The 24,665-nt window shown below is 32.4% G+C and overlaps 1 protein-coding gene across 7 annotated transcripts in view; it reads left to right on the top strand.

Moving 5' to 3' along the window:
• The window catches only part of LOC127700030 (inter-alpha-trypsin inhibitor heavy chain H3-like), a 147,191-nt gene that overhangs the window by 6,090 nt on the left and 116,436 nt on the right, over positions 1 to 24,665 (top strand). For 2 of the 7 annotated variants that reach the window (XM_052203471.1, XM_052203470.1), the window contains exons 2-11: positions 6,410 to 6,567; positions 8,468 to 8,578; positions 9,143 to 9,384; positions 12,128 to 12,294; positions 12,890 to 13,175; positions 14,539 to 15,242; positions 16,887 to 16,977; positions 19,114 to 19,284; positions 21,647 to 21,760; positions 22,734 to 23,099. The exons of 2 other annotated variants lie outside the window; for them this stretch is intronic. In XM_052203471.1, coding sequence (XP_052059431.1) covers positions 6,410 to 6,567; positions 8,468 to 8,578; positions 9,143 to 9,384; positions 12,128 to 12,294; positions 12,890 to 13,175; positions 14,539 to 15,242; positions 16,887 to 16,977; positions 19,114 to 19,284; positions 21,647 to 21,760; positions 22,734 to 23,099 — 2,410 coding nt within the window. The remainder of the gene's footprint in view (positions 1 to 6,409; positions 6,568 to 8,467; positions 8,579 to 9,142; positions 9,385 to 12,127; positions 12,295 to 12,889; positions 13,176 to 14,538; positions 15,243 to 16,886; positions 16,978 to 19,113; positions 19,285 to 21,646; positions 21,761 to 22,733; positions 23,100 to 24,665) is intronic. 3 more of the 7 variants (XM_052203473.1, XM_052203472.1, XM_052203469.1) reach the window with 3 other exon arrangements.

Raw genomic sequence — 24,665 nt, 5'->3', positions numbered from 1 at the left:
CAACAACACGTACTTTCAACTGTACGTTGTGTAGTTTTAAATGAGCATATTGTATGGTAAGCCTATCGTGACATTCAAATGATATAACAACATGCTATCTTAGCTTAGAATCACCTAGTTTCAACTGAAAATCATGTAGTTTTAAATGAGCATATCGTGTGGTAAGCCTATCGTGACATTCTAATTATATAACAACGTGCTATCTTAGCTTAACATCACATACTTTCAGCTGTACGTGGTGTAATTTTAAATGAGCAAATTGTATAATAAGCCTATTGTGACATTATGATGATATAACATCGTGCTGTCTTAGCTGAACAACACGTACTTTCGACTGTACGTCGTGTAGTTTTAAATGAGCATATTGTATGGCAAGCCTATCGTGATATTATTATGATACAAGATATTGCTATCACAGCTCAACATCAAGTACTTTCAACTGTACGTCGTGTAGTTTTAAACGAGCATATCGTGTGGTTAGCCTATCATGACATTCTAATGATATAACAACATGCTATCTTAGCTTAACATCACTTAGTTTCAGCTGAAAATCATGTAGTTTTAAATGAGCATATCGTGTGGTAAGCCTATCGTGAAATTCTTATGATATAACAACGTTCTATCTTAGCTTAACATCACGTACTTTCAGCTGTACGAGGTGAAATTTTAAATGAGCAAATTGTATAATAAGCCTATTGTGACATTATAATGATATAACATCGTGCTATCGTAGCTTAACATTACAAAATTTCAACTGTACGTCGTGTAGTTTCAAGTGAGCATCTTAGCTTAACACGTTGTATCGTGTTGTTTTAGGTCAACAAATTGTATGGTAAGCCTTTCGTTTCAATATAGTGGTGTAGCATCATGTTATCTTAACTTAACATCATGTACTTTCAACTGTGCATCATGGTGTTTTAAATCAACAGATTGCATGATAGACCTATCGTAATATCACAATGATATAACATCGTACTATCTCAGCTCAACATTTATTAATAACAAGTCAGCACCATACATTTTAGCTATTCATTTTATTTGTTATCATAGCTATCGAAGTGGACGACTGAGCAGTATCCATCTGCAAGCTAACATCATGCAACGTCAACTTCACATCATGTACTTTAAACCCAACGTTACGTGTGTTTGGCATATCATCACAACATCGTGACTTATCATTATACTATCACGACTAAAGCACTTGTCATTGCAAGTCAACATTGCGCAAATTCAACTTAGCATATTGTAATTTAGAGTTAGCATTTTGATGACTCAATTCAACATCACGCTGTCTAAACTTTACATTTTAAGCTTCAGCATTACGTTTTGTAAATCTCTAATATATGACAGCTGAGGCTTTCCATACATGTATGTTGTTAAAATAATCAGAATGCTTACTGCTGATGCGGTAAACTTACGTATATTTACAAATATAACATAAATCGTATAGGAAATAATGCTTGTAGAAACCTCTTTTTGGATATATGTTCATGAGAAAGTCCTTTGAAATCCTAGCTTGTCAAAAAAAAAAAAAAAAAAAAAAAACGACAAGAAAATTCTGTTTTAATTGCCAGATTTTAAACTTAAAGCTGTTGTACAAGCAAACTTTAAGTCTAACTGTAAAACAAAACAGGTCTACAACGGGATGGACATTTTTTATTTTAGGTTGGCACAAAACGATAAAAAGAATAACAATAATGTGTTAAAAGTTTTATTAAATAATAGTTGACAAGTATATTAAATTTAATAATATTTCGGTTTTCATTACCTCTTTTCTGTTTGACTTTGACTTGCTGTAACTAGAAACTTCGATACATATATCTCAAAATCTTCATGCTACTGCACACATGACATCGAGTTTTTATAACATTTAAGTATTACACTCCTTAGAGGATAATATTCATATAATATTCTTAGGGACGAATAATAAATCATTTGTAAAAAGTTTTTGGGTTGTCAAGGGAACTGGCCATCTACAAATATTTAATAATATGAAACAACTCCTTGAAGTATAATTATATCTATGAACTTTCATCATAAATACAATTTCATGTTTATAATTTACGAAATTGGGTAAAATGACTATTGTTATCGTTTTATGAAATGTCAATTCGTGCTATATTTCAAATATACTCATCGTTATTTATAATACATGTGTGTACCAGTACACATCTACAGTTGTCATAGAAATTATATTAATTCAACTCATTAAATGCGTTTAACTTTGCAATTGCACAATACACAACTATCAATAAACTGAAAGTAATTTTAATATATAACATTCGTTTTTTTTTTTTTGAAATATGATGGTGAATTGTATAAAAACCATGTTAGTATTTATCGAATCTTCATGAATAATAGAATGTGGAAAACACGTGAATAAAAACAACATAAATAAAACATGTTTACACAATGCATGGAAAGCTCTACCCATCATCCCAACCCCATTCCCCAAAATCAAAGAATAGTCTTAATTAATTTGAAAGACACTTTTACATCAACCAACACTGACGAGTTCCCGCAGTCCTGACTTTGAGACGGGTAAAATGTGTCACTATTTAACCAGCTTTTGGAGCACTCAACTGCTTTCGATTACTAAGAAGTATCTTCATAAAAAAAGATAATTTAAGCTAAAACATATAAAGATTTAAACAAATGATAATGTAGAAAACATTTCCAAAAGTGATTTTTTTTTATCTTGTTTGTTTTATTTTTTAATTTACCATCATCAGCATGGTTTCTTGAAATCTCTAGCAGGCGAAGGATCCAGGGTTAGATGAAAAGGGGGCGTAATTGTCCGAAATGTTAAAAAATTAAGACCAGGCGTAGCGCTAGCGTTCTCCGCCACCTGAATCTGCCACTGTCTAGAGGAGAAGTATTTAGTGTTCAAACATTGTTTCTGTATACTTTCTTTTATGTTCTTGATTATGTGAAAGGGACAACGACAAAAAATAGCAAATGCTTGATATAGATAGTTCATACGTGTTTCTCGTTTCTCGTTTTTATATAGATTAGACCGTTGGTTTTTCCGTTTGAATGGTTTTACATTAGTAATTTTTTGGGGCCCTTTATAGCTTGCTGTTCGGTGTGAGCCAATGCTCCGTGTTGAAGGCCGTACCTGACCTATAATGGTTTACTTTTATAAATTGTTACTTGGATGGAGAGTTGTCTCATTGGCACTCATACCACATCTTCCTATATCTATATATGTTAATTTTTTGTAGCATTATTTTTAAAAATAAACAGATAATTTCATCTCGATTAAAGAAAATAGAGTAAAAGAGTTTTAATTTATTCAAATATAAAAGAAATGTGATATGACATAGAGAATTACTTTCCATGATAAAATTGATAACAAACCCATAATTCTAATAACTTATTCAAATAAGAAAAAAAAATTGAAATGACATAGAGTTGCTTTCCATGATAAAATTGATAACAAACCACAATTCTCATGTACTTATATTTCTTTGGCGAGAATATTGGTGAACTACATTAGTTTTTATTTTCTGTAAGTATTTATAGGTGTGGGTATCAAGTTCGCATATTAATATTATGCGAACAAAATGAGGAAGTTATGCACAATTTGTAGCTTTAAAAATACATTAACTTTTTATTTGTATTATTTGAAAATGCATATAAAAATATACATAATTATAACAAACTGCACAAAAAAAAAAAGAATAATAATCTGCTCTCGGACTTCCTCAAACTTTGTATTACTAGTATGTACAAATGTACCATCTCTGTATATGTCGGTAAATTTGATACGTTGCGTATAAAATTACATAGCTACAATCCCGTGTTTTTTTATTCAATTTTGACATCTCCGAATCATCGATTTTTACTGGGGAAACTGCACAATTGTTGATGACAGTTGAAGAACAAGAAGTGTTGTTGGGAACTGATACAATGTTTGGTGAAAAACAAGAATTAAATAATACACAGAAAAGTGTGGCATTTATAATCCACGAAAACCTCATTTACAACTGTTTGAATTTAGTGATTCATTTATTATCCGTATTACCCTATATTTCTAAAAGTTATGACATTACAACTATTGTAAATCATACTGGGAAAATCTGACATACATTAACCTAGAATTTTCATTATTTATTTTAAAAAAAGTGTATATTTCAATTATAGACATAGTTTCCAGTGAAGAGTTATTGTATGAATGAACTCATCTTGTTTACCAAGGGTATTTTATATGGATCTCATATCTTCCTTTCTTTCCTGGTTTTGATAGGGGTTAACTTTGGAGATTTTTATCCAACGATGATTTTCAGGGTGAATAATTTTTGAATTTAACGGCAAATTGACACTTTTATGAAAATTTGAAAAGTGCGATAGAATTAAGTAAGTTGTTATATCGATTGACATGTCCACCCTTTAAGTTACACTGATTTAACAGTCACGTCGATATGCAATATTTAAATGAACTAAGTACGTACAGTTAGTTACTCTTTTGAAATCACTGGTCGTTTTGTTATTTTTAACAAAGCATTTTACGAAAATCAAATATGACAGAAAAGAACTTTGTTTCATTTAACAGAATGGCCAACGCAGGTGCAGATATCTTTTTGCAGGAAGAGACAAATCATACGTTGTAAAAAAACACTCTTTTTCAATAAAAGAAATGCTTAGACTAATATTATTAATTTAAGATGCTGGATAATTTTATAGACAACATATTATAGTTCTTCGGAAGATATGTTTTTCAAAAGACAAACGTTGCATTAGAATTTTACTTGTTATTTTGGTAAAACCTGACATTAGCTCAGACATAAAGCTAATATCAACAATTTATAAAAAAAACCAGTTACATTGATAACAGAATGAATCATTAACAATTTGTAAGAACTTCTTGACTTCCTATAAAACTGATAAGTCTGCATGTGTTCTTCTGATATTCTTATCTAAGTTTACTGTTTTTTAAAGATCTCTAGAATAAAAGAGACAGTATATATTTACAAAACATTCTTGGCGAGAGTTCTGAATTTTCTAATGAATGTTTGAAATACATGATTTACTAAACATTAAAATTGCACGATTGTGTTTTTTACTAATTTATATTATAATCTGGGGCCAGTTTCACAAACCTGTCTTAGGATGGTCTTACGACATATCGTAGTCCTAAGTGGGTTTCATAAAGTGGTCCTAACTTAGGACATCTCTTAAAGTTGGTCATAACGTTAGGACTACACGAGAGGTGTTTTATGGTGGTCTTAGGATCCAAAAATAATTTGAAGCTCTGATTCTGTGAAATTGGGACTCCTTTTCATGCTCATAACTAAATCTTTATAGGTTGGCGGATTATCAAAATGATTTATCAACAATGAACATTCGATGTATTTATAGAAATATGGGAATTACATACTACATTTGCATGAATGTTTCCATAAATCCATGTTAATATCTAAAAATTTAAAGACCTTTCTACAGGTTTATGATATCTTAGCTAAGATCATCCTAAGACAACTTCATAAGAGGATCATAAGACATGTCCTAAGATATATCTGATGACAGATCTTAGGATAGCTTCGTGAAACTGGCCCCTGGTGAATAGTGTTACATGAATACACTTCTAATGAAAATAAAACTTTTTAGATTTGTGGTGTTCTATCATATGGTAGATCTATTCTAGAAGTGTTTAGAACAGTTCTTTGACAAATTATTCTGACAGTTCTAGTGTGGTTGGAAATGATCCCAATGGTATGTCCTGAAATAAGGGGTCGACTGGGATTTATTGCGCGGCATTTTGCATGACACTGGTAGATAAGGGTATGTTGAATATGGATATGAATTAAGCATGCAAGAGGAAAACCATGGACCCCTCAAAGAGTTGTTGCAAGGGTTCTTTACGTCCAGAGAGCGTGTCACCCTCATCGGATTAAAAGTCCACATTATAGCCGTTTGTGGCTGCGAATTTATCCATCCCTCACAACCAAACGGATGTCCCACTTTGTCAAGGGTTTTGCTGCCGGTGGGAAGAAGACTAAGGAGTGGCAATTTTTGTCTACGCTTTATTTATTATTTGAAGTTTGTACGACAATGCAATTGAACGAACGATTACTGGACTTATGTGTGCATTTTTATTTAGGGGTCAGCTGAAGCCCGCCTCCGGGTGCGGGATTTTCTCGATGTGTTGGAGACTCATTGGTGGCCTTGGGCTGTTTTATGCACTTTGTTCGGGTTGTTGTCTCTTTGACACATTCCCCATTTCCATTCTCAATTTTATTTAAATTCAAAGTTATACTCATTTGAAAAGTTTAGTTGATCTTGATAGGTTCTGTCTTTAATTTTCATACTCTTTTTGTTTTTTACCCTTTATAGGATAAAGCGTTTTAAGATTGGACAACAAATAAGCGTGGCTTTTAAGTTTATGAAATTTATATGTTTTCTTCAGAATCCTAGAATATATTATATGCACATAAAATCTGATGTGAAATTTCGATTTGCAACCACCTTAGTAACCAGCAAAGTAGCTAATAGTGCCAAGACTCCAATTGAAGCTCATTTTGAAGTCACTCTTCCCGATGCAGCATTCATTACAGAATTCATCATGTAAGTTTTACTTTTGGACTATATAATAGAGACAAGAAGTGGAGGAGAATAATAGGCAATACAACTAATATTGTAATTAGAGACGCCAAAACACACCATACGAACATACCAGCATATCTGTGAATTTGATTTGGATACTTAAAAAATCAAAAGGTCTATTAGAGAATGTACACGCCATGTCCGTTTCCTCGTTCAATATTATAAAAACATTTAGCTTCTCTATCCTTTACACGAATATTCCTTATTTAAACCTTGAAAACAGATTCAAATGAAATGGGTTTAAGCAATTATAGTCCACCGTTCGGCCTTCAACAATGAGAAAAACCCATACCATAGTCGGCTATAAAAGGCCCCGACATGAAAAGTGTGAAAAAATTCAAACGAGAAAACCAACGGCCTTATTTTTAACAAAGCATTTTTATGAAAATCAAATATGACAGAAAAGAACTTTGTTTCATTTAACAGAATGGCCAACGCAGGTGCAGATATCTTTTTGCAGGAAGAGACAAATCATACGTCTGTAAAAAACACTCTTATTCAGTAAAAAATTGCTAAAACTAATATTATTAATGTAAGATGCTGGATTATTTTATAGACAACATATTAGTTCTTCGGAAGATATGCTTTTCAAGACACACGCTGTATTCTTATAAAACCAACTGTTCTTCTTGGCTTGCCGACTTTTTCTTTATTCGTATGAGGTCAACTCCATACAGGAGATTCTCAAGGAAAATGGCATTATACTTTAATAAAACTTCACGTTCCGCTAAAAATATGATGTCCTTTCACTAAATAATGAAAGTTTAGGGATTATATTGATTGCATCTACATTGATCTAAATGAATTCAAAATTAAGGATACCACCAATACATTTGATCCTGCATAATGACTTGTCGGTTGAGAACTTAACTTTACGACAGAATGATTTCATTATGTAATTGTAAACTTTCCATTTTTGTGTAGAAAAATTCTAGCAGCACCTACCTACATATGTAGTATAGATTACAGTGTTGCAGGGCTTGCTGTGCCTATCTTGACATCTTGGATTGAGGGTTATAAGTCATACAGATATTGCATCAAGGGTTGAACGTTGAAGTCATCTCCTTTCGTAACTGCTACGGACGCCATCATGATTTGGTTGACCGTTATAGAATCTGTAACTCAGATGACGACGGATATCATCAACTTGCTGTAATCGCAATCCTTACTATTTTCCTCAATTGGGAATTAGGGTTTTGGTGGGTGTTTTTTCGGTTCAATCTCTTAAATTTCTGTAAAGCTTTGTTATTGTTATTTGTTTTAAAGTAGTTTTTGATTTTGGCGACGGTTTGTCTGGTTTTATAAGACTTTAGTTTTTATTGTTCCCTTGGTAGCATCTTTCTCTTGATTTGTTTTTAAATCAGTATGCTTTAGAAATTGCTACGTTCATGAAAGAGTCATATTGAGCATACAGCTCTTGCTGATCACTAGGCTTATAATTCGTTGATATTATTTGGATTGTGGTTAAGACAATGTACATAAGACAATGATTCTGGTTCGTCGACCGAGTAAGATGTTTTTTATGGTAGAGTGCTAGCCTTAAATTCTAGAAGGTCGTGGGTTCGATCCCCGTCCAGGTAAAACCTAAGACTTGCGTGTAATAGCTGCCACTGGGCTTTAAACACCAATTCCTCCTTCTTCAAATATAAAATCTTAATTTACAGACAGTGTTTTAAATAAAACGAAAATACGTTGCAATATAAAATGAACTAGCAGGCTTATAATTACGAATGAGAGAGTTGAATATATTGCCATCATAATGTCTTTTTAAGCAGTCTGAAGAAAACAATAACTATCAACCATTATGTTTTATTTCTAATTGCACTTTTTCTTCTATGGTGATACTGCTCTTACATTTTAGGGAAATCGATGGACGGACATATCCTGGAGAAATCAACGAGAAAGCGAAAGCCAAGGAGAAGTACGATACAGCTAAGAAAAGGGGTCAAAGTGCTGGACATGTGGCACAAAAGTAAGAACACATTGAGTAATGTCACTTATGTGCTGATATTATTATGCATTGAATGAGAGATTTAATTTGGACTAGTTGCATTAAAAATAATCAGTATATTAAATTTTTTAAAGACATTGGAACCAATAACATTGATCTGGCGATTACATTCTGTGTTTGTGTTATATAAAACATTATTCACTTCAATTATCTATTACTAGGAGTACACTGCTACCAGTAAACAAATTGTAGATAGGAATCGGTTACTGTTGTACACTATTTGTTAAAGAATCACCAATATATTTTTCTGTCAATTATTATTTCATTTTTGTCAAAACACATTTCCAGCCAAAATTAGTTACATTTTACATTACATTGAATGAACGGTATTAACATGAGTTTTTTTTAATTAATCTAATCGTCGGAGCACGTTTTTGGACACTTGTTCATCCCTACAAACATGATAGTCAAACACCAGAAAGCAAATGAATGACCAAGAAGTCTGCTAAAATTTGATTTTGTTTTGTAATTGGTATTAAAAATTATCATTCGTAATTAATTTGTTTGCATTTTATTTTATTGCAGACCAAGACATACCAATCGTTTTAGTGTTGATGTAAACATTGCAGCGGAGAGTAAAGTGACATTTAACCTTACTTACCAAGAATTATTAGAGCGTGTATATGAGGAATACGAGCATATCATATATGTAGACCCAGGTCAGATTGTGGAGGACTTCCAGATTGACGTATACATTCAGGAGTCAAGAGATATTACCAAGGTCTCAGTGCCTCCGTTACGAAATGATATTATATCAGAAACCAATGGTAAATTTTTCATTCGTTAAAAGTCAAAAATTAAAAATTACGGGAAAGTTCAAATATGAATTGTAAAGCATATTAAGATCTCAACTGAAAATTATCATTACATTTAAAATAAAAGTGCGCAAGGGAAAACGTTTTAGGAATTTTACAGTGAATATTGCAGATCATCATATTTTTAAGAGTTATATACGTAGTGCGTTAAGTACAATTATATATAGTCTTCAAATTAAAAATTGGAGATCAGGTAAGAAAACAAAGACATATATACACATGTGTATATAAATCTCTGAAGAAAATAAATGAAACGTTTTTACAAAGATCACCATCTAATATCAATATCATGATCAGTTTCTGAAAGCGCAAAGACAAATAAAAACAACAACCACTGGCGAAACTCATGTGTAAGAAAAAAACTCTTTATTATTATATGGTGTGACTAAACTCATATCATATTATCTCTAAGATAAACATTATAGTGTGAATGGAGATTTGATTTCAAGAAGGAAGAGATAAAATACTAAAACACAAAAACATTGAAACTAAAATAATACCCTCATGATCATATGTTGGTTTTCCAGCAGACTAATTTTTGTAAATCATATTTTTTTTCATTGCCGTATACCAACATCTCATTTTATTACCTTTAGTTGCATAAGACTAGACTATATTGTGCTATATTACAAAAAATAATTACAGTTAAAGAAAGCGTGCTAAAGTAGTTTTATTGTCTATATTTATTTCTTATGAAATCTTCTAAACATGTATTTTTAGATAGACAGGGGCATTTGAAAACATTAGAAATAGCATTGACACTTTTGTACCTCTGGAGCACTATCATTTTCAAGTGCCATATTTAGCCAGTATTAAAAGAATATTCAAACACATTTTTATAAATTTTGTAATTAGCAGTTATGTTTGATCTTTTGCGACCAGGAGTCAATTTCACAAAAATACTTACGACTAAGATTTATCGTAAGTATACTGAGTTGTTCATGACTTACGATCAATCTTAATCGTATTTTTTTTTGTGAAACCGACTCCAGAAGCGTCATGAAACATCAGAAGCAACAAGAAAGTATGCCTTTATCATTCAGCCATCCAATGATATATATACAATATTAGGTCAATGTCGGAAAAATATAAACTTTTTTGTATGAGGTTGAGAAACTGTGGAAGGGCGAGGTTTTACCGAGCCCCTCCCCAGTATTGTGCCGAATACAAAAAAGTTTATATTTTTCTGACATTGACCTAATATTGTTTTTATGCTGCAACTTAAGTTGATACATTGATAGCTATTTAAATTGTAGCGTAAATTTCAAATTTATTTTCATCCCTAAATGAACCCCTGATTGTGGAAAAAGTCATCCATGATGAAATTGACATTGCACAAAATATAGCTTTGTTACTATATTAAGGAAATAAACACTGCTACATGTAGTTGCAGTATAAATAGAATACCAAAATTTGTTATATAGACAATCTTTAAATATCAGCTGTATTTGTACGAGGCTAAGAAACAGGTGTAATGCAAGCTTCAGCGAGCTATTTATTACTCCTGTTTCGAGCCGAGTACAAATACAGCTGATATTTAAATACACTAAACAGTTATTGTCTTTATCCTACAATTAATTTTGTACATTGTTTTTGCTTTGAAAGATAGAAAAACTCACATTTATTGCATTTTTTTCGATTTAAAATCCTTTGAGGTTACGCCGAAAAGAATCTCGCATGGTCAACAATAATACCTCGCTCAAAATTAATAATTATTTATTATAACATAACAACTAATTTCAGCAGTAAAAAGAAATAACAAAACATTGTCCGATTTAAGACAAAATTGTTTGATTTGTCCTACGCTTCAGAATTTCAAACTGTTCGTACATTCACTGATTATATTGGTTGATTTTGTGATTTACACATTCAAGTTTTGAACTTGAAGATTGGCGCCGTAGAAAATGGAGTCAATCAAATGGGTTGTGGATCGGAGACTGGAACATTCACAGACGGAGCAATACATCATTGGAATGCAATTGCAATACACATTCTGAGGTCACGAAAGTTCATACAACACTCACCAACAGCAGTACACAAAAATAGTCCGGCAGTGGGCGGAGCTTTAAAGTTTAAAGCGATATCTGTATAGTATACAAATACAGGCTAGCGATATCTGTTGGACTGTTTATGCATGATAAGACATCCAATTGCAGGATAAATATCCTGCAATCGACCTTTCTACTATACTAATACAGGTATACAGATAACACGAAGCGATATACGTATACTAGACGTATATAGTCTCCTGGTATCCTGCTTCTGTTGCGAGCGAACGGTTGTCAAAATACTGTTTACGTCACAGTTCAATTTGGGGTCCTCATTGCGGTCCGCGTTTAAGTCATGCATATTTCTTTCAAAAGAAAATTCAACGATTGAGATGGGGAAAAATGTACAAAATTAATTGCAGGATAAAGACAATAACTGTTTAGTGTCTTTAAGTATCAGCTGTATTTGTACTCGGCTAGAAACAGGAGTAATTGCTCTCTCTGAAGCTCGCATTACACCTGTTTCCTAGCCTCGTACAAATACAGCTGATATTTAAAGACACTAAACAGTTATTGTCTATTTATCAGGTAATAATTTCAGATATTATTTTTTGTCACTATATTTGATGTAAATAATGATTACATCACTTACAATAAATGCATCGTTATGTTGAAACTAAATCTATACACTTGTTTGACTTCCATAGAAGGAAAAAACGCCTTGGCTTTCATTGACCGACCAACACAGAGGTCAGCCACTATTCATTATGCCCCGACAGCAAATGATCAGAAACAGATGTCTGACCAGGGAATATCTGGGTTGTTTGTTGTCGAGTATGATGTCCAGAGAAAATTTGACGCTGGTGAAGTCATGGTAAAACATATTCTAATTTAATTCAATAATGTTATGTAAGACTTAAATGATCAAACCTTATACTGAGTAAAACATTACTTGCCATAGTGTCAGTATTTTGTCGATGGTATTTGAAAAGTGGCCAGGTTACATAGGACTTCAGTTATAATGTTCATGTATGACCTCCTCGATTATTATATAGTTATGCTCTATATACTTTTCGATTAATTTGATTACTTTAGTCTAGTAGCATGCGACAAAGAGCAAAATAATATGAATTGCAATAAAGAGTTTTATTCAAAATTCTGTTAATGTTGCTTTTCAGTGTTGTAGTTTAGTATTCTGTTTATTTTGAAATTTAGTTATGTAGGTTTATCTTGTTTTTTGTTGTTGCTTTTTTTCAATCCGAAAACCTGATTTGTGTGTTATTTTGTTTTGTTGAATCAATTCCAGTCTTCCTATTGTTAACAATTTGAATACATTTTAAGTTTAGCTTTATGACTTAATGTTGATATTCGCAAATTAATTAAACACTGTGTATTAAATATAAATGGGCTATTTAAAACAATTACAACAAGTATTACAAAACGTTTATTTGGAAATCATATTTTCACAGGTTGTTGACGGATACTTTGTTCACTTTTTCGCACCAGAAGGAATGGATCCTATACCAAAAGACGTTTTATTTATCTTAGATGTAAGTTCATCCATGTCTGGCACTAAAATCCAACAACAAAGAGATGCCATGGATAGCATTTTGCAGGACCTACACGAAGGTGATAAATTTAACATCATGGAGTTCAGTACACGTGCAAATTTATGGCAGAAGACATTATTGTCAGCTAACACAGAGAACAAACAAAAAGCACGTGATTACGCAAAAAACATGGACGCGAATGGATGTAAGTATGACATAAAGAACAAATACTTTGACATTTACTGAAGAGTGAACCATTGCATTGCTGGTGGACTACTAGTCTCCGAAGGTATCGACAGCCAGTAGCCATTACTTCGGTACTGGCATAAAAATACGGCTATTGTTTGATTGAAATTTGCTGTTATGAAATTTTGTAAGTCATTTTAAATCAAGGAATATATATCTCTTTCAAAAGGAGGGTTTGAAATATTGTATAGACATATTGTCTAGAGTTGGAGACCACATGCACTTTTTGTTGTAAGTCTAGGGTAGGTGTCTCATTGACGTACACCCAAACCTGTTTAATGTATAGCATTGACGTCATTTTCAAGGGTTTAACAGTCACAAATATTTTAAATATAAAAATAAGGAGATGAGATATGATTGCCAATGAGACAACTATCCACCATAGTAAAACACATTCGTGCTTTTTGAATTGTCTTAGGACGTTTAAAGCATAGACCAAGCTTAATAAACAGATAAGATGAAATGTTCGCTTGAAGCTTCTTCGACACATACAATTTGAGACAAATGACACTCTTATCATTTTAAGTTTGGCAAGCTTTTTTTCGGGTCAGATTAAACAAAAATAAGGTCGTCTATACAAAATTACAGTTTGACGATGGCGTCTAAATTGGATCGATGACAGTTACTATTTGGAGAATTGTTTTTAAATTTAGATAAACCAGAAGTTAGTCATTCTGGAAAAAAGAGACTGAAAATACCAAAGAGACAATCAAAAGTTAAAAAAAAAATTCCTCTATGGCTTAAAAGAAAAAAAAAGGACGAAAAGACCAATAAGATTCTACAAAACAGTACAAAGAGAACTTAAGACTGAGCTACGCGAACACCGCCAAAAATCCAGGGGTAACTCCGGTGCTATAGAAGGTCTAAAGCAGATTAAATTAATATGAAAAAAAAAAACAGTCGACCTTCGTTTTCCCAAATTCCTGTTATAAAAAATGTCCGTCCTAATTGAGAGATTTGCAGTCTCATGACTCTTGATATTTCAAAATCCGGTTGTCTTAAATCATTCTGTCAATCCGATCCATTTTGAAATATCGAGTGTCGACTGTACTTTAAACACAATACTACAGAAAATGGTGTTTTTCCCAATAGTTTGATCCCAGATTGAAGCCGATATAGTTTTCTTTTCTTTTTGGTTCTATTAATTTGAATGATTTGTATGTTGTAAATTTCATTTCTTGAATTGTACGGGATGGGTTTGTAATTGTCCGTCGAAAAACGCATTTAGCAAAAAAATCTACTTTGATTTTTAAGTTTACACATTTTTGAATCGTGTATGAATGAAAAACAATTATACTCCAACCGATGATTTTCCTTTTTAGGGACGGACATTAACACTGCAATGTTAAAAGGAATAGAGTTCCTGAATACTATCCCAAGTGACGGATCTACAGGAAATCGTATGAAAATACTTGTTTTTCTTACTGATGGACAAGCATCAAAGGGTGAACAAAATAGAGATAATATTCTTAAGAATATCGACAGGAAAAATATAAAAGGATTGCCTGTTTTCAGTCTTGCCTTTGGGAACGACGCAGATTACGAATTTGTAAAAAAGGTTGCAGTAAAAAATAAAGGCGTTGCTAGGAAGATTTTTGAAGATTCTGACGCTTCGTTACAGATAAAAGGCTTTTACAATGAAATTTCGTCGTCAGCTTTACAAAATGTTTCTTTTAAATATCTAGACAAAAATGCAGATGTCACTGTAAATGCAACAAAAATGAACTTTGATACGTTTTTTAACGGAAAAGAAATCGTCATTGCTGGAAAATTATCAGACGGCAACGTACAAGTGCTGAATCTTATAGTTACTGGCAATGGTGTGGATGGACAAGTGGAACTAGAACTCGAATCGGATATTCAGAGTCGTGTTCCAGAACTGACAAAAGTTGGTGACCTTGAGAAAATCACCGAAAGAATATGGGCATATTTAACAATCAAACAACTTCTAGAAAAAGCCATTGGTGAAAACGATGAGATAAAAAAGAAAACATTAAACGACAGGGCTTTAGAAATGTCATTGAAGGTAAGTTCTTGAGTGCATTTAATAACTCGGCGAAAACTAGGAAATAAGATATAAAAAAGGTGATTTGAATTTTCCTCATACTAAAAATAGTTTTATATTGACACATGTTGGAACCTTAAAATTTAACACTGGAATGAAGTAAAGAACAAAAAGGTTATGCAATCCTTAATTAAAAGAATCACTTAATAGTAAATATATGTTTTGCAAGCATTTAAAGCTCATAAAATTCCATTTTCAGCAAAGGTTTTTGGCTATTGTCTTGAAAACCATTAAAGATAGAGAGAAAATGTTATCAACTAAATTTCCCATCAAGACAAGGTCTCAAAATAGATCAATATTTTGAAATTTCCAATTTATTTATGAAAGCAATTATTGCAGCATCCCTTAAATGATGATTTTATTCTATTTTGACGTGTTAATTTATTATTTTGAAAACTATAATAGGCATGGTAGGTTGAGAGAATACTTGAATAGCAAAAATGATCACTTAGACAAGCTAATCAAATAATTCATTAGGTAAAAGTCCTCACTTAACTCCTTATAGTACTAATGGTGTCTGCCCTTTCATGGTAAAGTTTCACCAATTTTTTGTATAAAATAAGAAGACTGTGTATGATTGCCAATGAATCTATCCACCGAAGTCAAAATGACGTGCATTTAAGCAACTATGGGTCATCATACGGCCTTCAACAAGGAACAAAACACATACTGTAAAGACAGCTATTAGAAAGCTCGATATGACAAAATGTGAAACAATTCCAACGAAAAACCAACAGCCTGATTTATGACCGAAAAATAAGCAAAAATCACACATGATAGCAAGCAACAAAAGACAACTACTGAATTTTAAGCTCCTGACTTGGGACAGACACAAATAAACACAAATTACCGACGTAAGTTTATCCGTTTGCACTTTTGGCCAAAAATAGAGTATATATAATCAGCTAAAATTATCAGAAGAACAAGAAATACACGTGCATTGCTATAGCCGAAATCATCAGTCGACTTCTTATAGAAGTAACTATAATTCTAAATTGACGAGTTTTACCAATTTATAATACGATTTTTTTTTTTATTTTTTGGTTTTTCTGGAAAACTTTAACAAATTGAGATAAACTGTAGGCAGCAAAATTTGATCTGTAAGACACGATTTATAAAGAAGTCACGTCATCGAAATCTTCAGACGACTCCATATAGACGTTATTGTCATTCATTGACGGTTTTTATTTATTTTTGTGTTTTTTGAAGAAATCATAGTAGATCGGAAAAGCCTGTGAGCAAAAATGATCAATAAAATAACATCTACAAATAAATCAATATGACGGAATCGACAATCGACACCTGATAGGAATTATTGCTCTTGCATGACAATTTAACCTATTTTATTGAGTTTTCAGCCATTGAAACTATGATAGGAAAAGAAAAACTGTCACAAACAATAATGATATATAAATATGACAACTAACTGAAATCCATAATCGCCTAGTATATTGTGTTTCGTGTACTGTTTCTTGCCCTTTTGTCCTTTTTCCTTTTTTGAAATGACATTGTCAGTTTGTTTTCAATTTATGAGTTTGAATATTCCCTTGGTATCTTTCGTCTCTCTTTTATTCTTAATGTCTTTTGAACTGTTTACTGTTTCAGTACAAGTTTGTCACACCTTTGACCTCTATGGTTGTTACAAAACCAGATGAACGAGATCTTGGAACTTTTGAAGAAAATGAAGATGCAGGACGTATGTTGAACCTTATTTCTATATTTAACCTTTATACAGTTTGGTTTACTTTAACATTGGATATAAAGAGTTACTCCTACGTCATTTGGGCTCTGGTGGACAGTTTTCTCATTGGCAATATATAAATATAAATTCTATGCCATAAGGCTCGTTTATTTGTACGACGTGGCACATGCACTCCACTCCAAACCAGTGGGTGTTGAGAATCATTACAGAAAAAGGGAACATTGTAAAAATCAATGTTTTTATACGCCCGTTTATGGGACGTATTATGGTATACCATTGTCCGTCCGTCCGTCCGTCCGTCGTCAACATGTCTAACAATAACTCAAAAACGCTTTAACCAATTTGCATGAAACTTTTATGAATTGTTTATATCTATTGACGTGAGCTCCCTTTCGTTTTTTTATAAATTTTAGATATAACGTTTCCGAGTTATGGGGTTTTATTCATTAAAAAGGGGGGATTTTCCAGTTTTCGGACAATTACTCAAAAACTCTTTCACCAATTTGCAAGAAACTTTGGTGAATTGTTTATATATATTGATGTGAGCTCCCTTTTGATTTTTATGAATTTTAAATTTTACGTTTCCGAGTAATGGGGTTTTATTCATTAAAAAAGGGTGATTTTGCAGTTTTCGGACAATAACTCAAAAGTGCTTTGACCAGTTTTCATGAAACTTTGATGACTGGTTTATATCTATCAAAATAACATCCATTTAGTTTTTTATACATTTCTGATATGACATTGAGGCGTAATGGAACTTTATTTTTTGAAAAAGCGACGGGCGTATCATGCGCTCTTTATTTAACATGTGAACCTTGATTTGAAAATAAAAGAATTGAGAATCATACACCAATTAGAACATGACAACACATAAAAGAGACATCAAGTGATTAACATGCTGTATTCAGTGTTTACATCATTATGCCAAACTACAAATTGCCCCGTAAATAAGTTTAAAATAAATGTAACAGTCGTGACTAGCATTTTCTAAATTTGTTTTCGTTACATGCAAAAACTTCCAAACCCCTTAAATTTAATTCTGTTTATTATGTCTTTTCACCAACTTGTAGGATTGTTTCCAGTGTAATGATAAAACATCATTTGAAATGTCAATGGATCAATAAATAAAGAAAATAACACGCATGACTGTGTTTCGTAAATAGTATGCGTATCAATAGAAATTTCAAACAAGTACTGCTATTTAGTAAGAGTACTGTGATATCAAATATCCATATTCATATATTCATCTATTGTGTCAATATGATTTGTTGATTTCATCTTTTAGTTGTTTCACGTATAAGACGTTTTGACGTATTGTTTTATTCATACTATTATTATTAGTTACACAGTGAGCTAGTGACATAAAACGACATATACGGGGTCAGTAAATTCTATTTGGGGCTAGAGCGAGCGGGGTCAGTAAAGTCCATATGGGGCGAGAGCGAGCGAAGATCGAGCCCCATATAGAATTAACTGACCCAGTATATATCGCATTAGGTCACTAAAACAAACTGTGTAACTAAATAAATTTATCTTACTGACTATCTTAATTTTGGGAATATAGACGTAGTTGTAAATTTTAACACTACATTAAACAGTACATTCAATTATTTCAGTGAAAAAGTCAGCGTCTCTAAGAGATGCTTTTGTCTAAAAGCATGAACAAATTGTAATTATGTATGTTTACATTGTATGTGAATTTAAGAACAACACCGCTTGTTTTTATAAAGGAACGAAACTCTACCCCTTTCCGTGTATTTAAAATAAACCACATCCACTGATTATGTATTTAAAATAGAACACGCCCACTTACCTAATATTGAATATACACTGTTTCCACGTGTTTGCTTTTAACCAATGATATTCCTAGAAATTTATAGGAGGTAAGATAAGGTATAACTACGCCATGCTGAACAAACTAAACAACGCAGAGCAATCTAATAAAACCCATTGGAAGGGGAAACAATTGCGTCTGACGTTTTTGAATAAAATTTTTGGTTGTTACGACATTTATACTGATCATAATATGCAAGGGAGAACTTAAAAAGTGTTTCTAAATTATTTCGATCAAAGACATTTTGAAAACGTCTATAACTTATTCTTAACATTTACAATTTTTTTTCTACACAGTTGCCCTTGCTGACAATAGTGATGCTCCGAAACAAGCAATTCTTATATCAGGAAGTAGGACATCTAGTCAGACACAATCCAGTTCTTCGTCAGGAAGTAGGACCTCTAGTATTAGACGAAAAAAAGTAGGAGGTGGTGGCGGAGGTGGAGGCGGTAGTCGAGGAGGAGGAGGTTTGTACAATTTAACTAGAGGGAATATTTACAATTCTTACAAATTTTATAGAAAGATTGGTAAAGGAGGGGGGGGGGCAAATATTTTCTGGTCAGAAAATATATTTGTAATCTTCAGTTGAATTGAAAAGATATATTGTGTTATTGTTTTGTAGTAATTCTGGATTTTGACTTGTGTGATAGAAAATTCTTTTTATGTTGAGTACATATATCAATACCCTTTTCTTTGTATATTTAATAAGTAAAAGAACAAAAATACCAAACTCCAAGAAAAATTCCAAACGGAAAGTCCTGTTATTTTTGCATGGTTTTGAGACAGACAGAGCAATTTCAGTTTGACGTGGATACAATAACTATCTGTCCAGTAACACGTACATATGCAATTGATAGCTTACTATGCGGTATGTGTATTGCTCCTTGCTGAAGGCCTTATGGTGACCTTTAGTAGTTAACTTCTATGTCATTTGGTCTCTGGTAGAGAGTCATCTCGTTGGCAAACATAACACATCTTCATATCTTTATATTAAGTAGCTCTACGGACCTTGTTCCAAAAGGTTGTCTACGTTAATTCTCAAAATTTTGTTCGTCTGCTGTCATAGAAGTTTCTCATGAAATCACATGACCAGTTCGATAAAACTAAAATCAACTTGTTTTTATTGACTCTTTTGCCTTTCGCCTTTTTTTCTATTGGGTCAATAATTTTCCATCAGTTTTATCACATGTTCTGCTTTTAAAAAACGTTCAACAACAATCACAGTCTTTTTTTTTTATAAATTATGGGGATATAAAATATAGCTTCGAAAAAAAATCAAGCACTTTCGTCTATTTAGTATGTAGTCCAGTATTTGATTTTTTGTAGATAGAGTATTTTTTGTCATATTTGAGTGGTGGTTAGGACTCGATTTTGTCCAAAGGAGCATGTATCAACGCAAATTTAATTATATTGATTTGAGATGAATAAAGGAAATGTGGAGTATAAGTCAAGAGACAGCAACCCTACGACACAAAATATCAAATGCATGTAAAAACCTTTTAAAATAGTTATTGAACGTTTATCATTAGTCGAACATGAAATTTCAATGAACAGAAAAGAAATTAACTAGGACCAAATCAAGGATTTGAGTTTAAAGGGGGTAACTGTAATACAATACCCCGCCCGAATTTAAACCTGTTAACCAAAAATAAAACAACAGGATCAATGTCCAATCAACAAGTGGCTGTGGAATCAACCTGAAAAGTATAAGATAATATTTTGAAATTTTATTTTCCGCCATCCGCCGACTATACCTGGCATGACTTAAAATAAAACACATGGGTGACATAAAATCACATATAAAATATATGTAAACAACCAATTCTTGATTGCAACTTCATTCATAAGCGGAAGTTAATATAATGCTTGGCGAACGATATTTCAACCCAAATTTGTGCAGATATGAAAGCAGAAATTATTATTGCGGAAAACAGGTAAGGCGTCTCTGGATCGTTCATCGTTTTATGTAAACACTCTTTTGGAAAATCTGTTTGCAAGATAGTTTTGTGATCAAAGTGTATTTCAATACCGCTAGCTGCCATCATTGTTGCAAATGCGCAAAGCGTTTTTTATCATCATAGGAACCTTTAAGAAATACATGTATCACAGACGATATTAATTGTTGAGAAATGCATGGTAGACTTTATTGTGGTCCTAGATACAAACTTTTCACGATGAAAATATATTTTATTCTACTCTGAACGTTGTTACTTGGAATATTACATTCTGCATGAATAATGTTATGAAGTTATGATGGTTTTATTGATAAACTATCCGTAAAGTGTAAATTCATGAGAAATACTAGGTTTTCTTTACCCCAGATATAGATGGCGTTAGCCATTTTTGACACAACAGTTGGACTTTTGGTTTTCAATGATGCCCTTCACATTGATTTAGCCTTACAACTGTTCTGATTTGAACGTCGTTGGTGTCACGAGTCTTACGTAGACGGAACCTGCGTATGGTGTTTTGTGAAACTTTCTGGAACTTATTGTCAACTAATTGATACTAGATTTTTATTATAAATGATAAAAGCTGTACTTTAAAAATTATAACTGTAATATCGGAAGAGACAGGAATTATTATTAGAATTCAACTGACTCAACTTAAATTAATTGATTATCATAGTTTTGTTTGAAATGAATGTATAACCACAAAAGGATGTGATAAGATTTGAGATTCAGGTTCAATGATTTTCTAGTTTCAGGCGTTCTAAATTATACGTCTGTTAGATAATTTTGACTTTTGTTCTGGGATGTTGAAATTAATCTTTATACTATTTTCTTTAGATTCTTGATGTTGCTCCTTAATCTTAAACTTCATTTTCAGGGGGAGGAGATCCACATTTTATGCTTAGGATAAATGGTATTGAATTCCCGATATGCTTTGATGTCGATGCACGTGACGGAGATGTTATCCGAATGTTGAAAGATCCAATCGCAGGTATGCATTGCCATTTGATAATTTAATAGATACTAGTACATTGTACTAGAAAATGTACAATTAAAAACCTTAAATTCCGACAAAAGGGTTTCTTCAGTGTTTATTATTTTCCAAATGGGAACTCATTTTTGGAGGGGGAAAATCGAATATAATGGAGGCAATTTGTTGTACCAAAATTTAATCTTTCAACACGACATTATTTCATCGTAATCGTATGTATCTTTTATCAGCATAAATATTTAGATTCGTAAGTTGAAAGGTCGTTGATTTGAATCTGAACAAAAAATACTCGTACTAAATGTATCTTCAAAGATCCAAAAAGCCCACAATCACTTATTAAAATGATATTTTAAAGTGTCTTAGGTCTGTTCTATGTTCTTTTGAATTTCAAACACAGATAAAGAACTGGATCTTCTGAAGATCTGTTCGATACCCAAATTACATAATGACATGTCCTTAAACATTATATTGCTGAATATGCCAATGCTCCACGAAACATTTAACTAAATTATTTGCATCTATTGTATTAGCAGTTTTAACCAGGCTTCAGCGTATTAACTGTAAATCAACCTCCTTTTAGAAAGTCTGAATCAGATGACTATTCTACTGTTCTGAAATTGGTATCATAAAAATGCTTGATGTTTTGGTTCACGTATTCTCCACTGACAATCGGCATTCCTGTGGAAATAAACTGTGTTCCTCTTTCATCCTAATTTTTGCTTATATTTATTTACAGGAACTTGTCAATAAAAATAAAAAGAATCTTCTGTAATTAACGTTCCGCTGTATAGATGAGGTCCTTTCACTGAATAGTTCAACGTTTGTTGATTACATTTGCACCAATCGCAATGAACTAGAAATAAAAGATACCTCAGATACAGTTAAGTCCGATTCTTATCTTCACTGCCAGTTTGACATCTTCGGGTTATATTTTTCAGATCATTATTACTTTTATATGTATTTCTTAAAACAGGTATAACTATTAATGCTGGTATTATTGGATCAACAGTGAAAAATAAACAAGGAGAGTTTAAAACATATGTTGGAGAACTAGTTATATTGGCTCCTGCCGCACGCATTGACATTAAACCAGATGACATTATATTTAATGGGGCTGCACTATCCTGGAATGACGAAAGCATCTTTGAAATGGAAGGAATAAAAATACACGTGAATAGAAATGCACTTCAAGATAGAACTGTATACATAGATTTTGGAAATGACATCATTATTGAAATTCGTAGACTAATGAAAGAAGGTACTGATCGTGATGTTAATTACCTGAACATGTACATCGACAATGAAAAAGGAATATCAGATATGGCCGGAGGTATTTTAGGTAAGGTTACTTTTATCAGATTCCAGTTACAGTTAAGCAGAAGTAACGTTTAACCCCGCCGCATTTTGCGCCTGTCCCAAGTCAGGAGCCTCTGGCCTTTGTATGTCTTTTTAATTTTAGTTCATTTATTTGTTTTAGTTTAGTGTGACGTTCACTGAACTAGTACACAATTTTATTTAGGGGACAGCTGAGGACCACCTCCGGGTGCGGGATTTTCTCGCTGCGTTGAAGACCCATTGGTGGCCTTCGGCTGTTGTCTGCTCTTTGGTCGGGTTGTTGTCTCTTTGATATATTCCCCATTTCCATTCTCAATTTTATTGATAAACATAAATATTATGTATCTAACACAAATGCGTTTTAAATCATTGGCATTGGAAAACTAAACATTAATGATTTCCTGATTGCCCAATGACATCAAACATTTTATAAACTGTCAGTAAGACTGTCAAAATGTCATTTATTGGTTGAATTTGATGTCGAAGATTATTATAATAACAGAATGACACGATTTAAAGCCATTTTGGAACCGGTATGAATATGCAAATGGTGTAAATTCAGAAAAAAGTATCTTAATACTGAATATTACGAAGACCACTTTACATCATTCTTAATATTATTCAAATCTCCATCTGAATATAATCATAAATTTCTTTCTGTCTTCGATTCTGTTGTTAATTTTGTTATTTTCAGTTGAAATAGTCTCCCTTTTTCAATAAACCCCTGAAAAAATCTGAAAAATAGATCTAAATATCAAATTGTATTGTAAATGACGAGAGCCATTTAATGATGACATCACAGATATAAACAAAAGTCATCGAAATGATCTTAATATTGTTTATTTAATGGACATATTAATATGATGCTATAACATAAACGCAAAGGGGATAACAGTTTACCCTTGAACAGAAGTTGACATATTTCGATCTAAAATGTTTGTTAAATGATTTTTTTTGGGCATAATTGGATATGAACCAAAGCCTAATAAAAATATGATTTTTGTATGAAGCATTTTCTAGGAGCATATTTATTGGTGCACCTTTGCAATTTTTTAAACCATTATGGCAAACTGATTAAAATACACACCCTGTGTCCAAGCTTTAGTGACAAGGATTGCACACAAAACATGAACAATGGATATGCATTTCAATTAGACTGACATTAAAACACGATCAAAAAGGGAACTGTTTTGAGAGTTCTTGACATTTTTCATTAAATGCTAGAAGATTGGTGCTGTAAAGAACAATATTAGATATAATTACAAAATATTAATACTTATATCTGCAACAGTCACCCATTATGAAAATTGAGCTTTTGTTTGGTGGTTTAAATAACTGTATGTCGAATGCAAAGTGGAAAAAATGACACCATTCCTGCTCATGTCATGCAAAAGGCAACCTACGGATTTATGAACGAGTTGTTATCAGTCTTATTTATCGTGCAGGGAAACTTTCCGTCAATATTACATAGGAATTGATAATCAAATTCCATTTGGATTTATTGCTCAACTAAACAATCATTACAAAAACGTTGTTTATAATGTCTAGCGGACACGAATGACCAGCTAGT

Source organism: Mytilus californianus, unplaced genomic scaffold, assembly GCF_021869535.1.
Source record: "Mytilus californianus isolate M0D057914Y unplaced genomic scaffold, xbMytCali1.0.p SCAF_47, whole genome shotgun sequence".
Taxonomy (NCBI): Eukaryota; Metazoa; Mollusca; class Bivalvia; order Mytilida; family Mytilidae; genus Mytilus; species Mytilus californianus.
The sequence above is the reverse complement of the archived record's forward strand: the minus strand, read 5'-3'. Positions and strand labels throughout refer to the sequence as shown.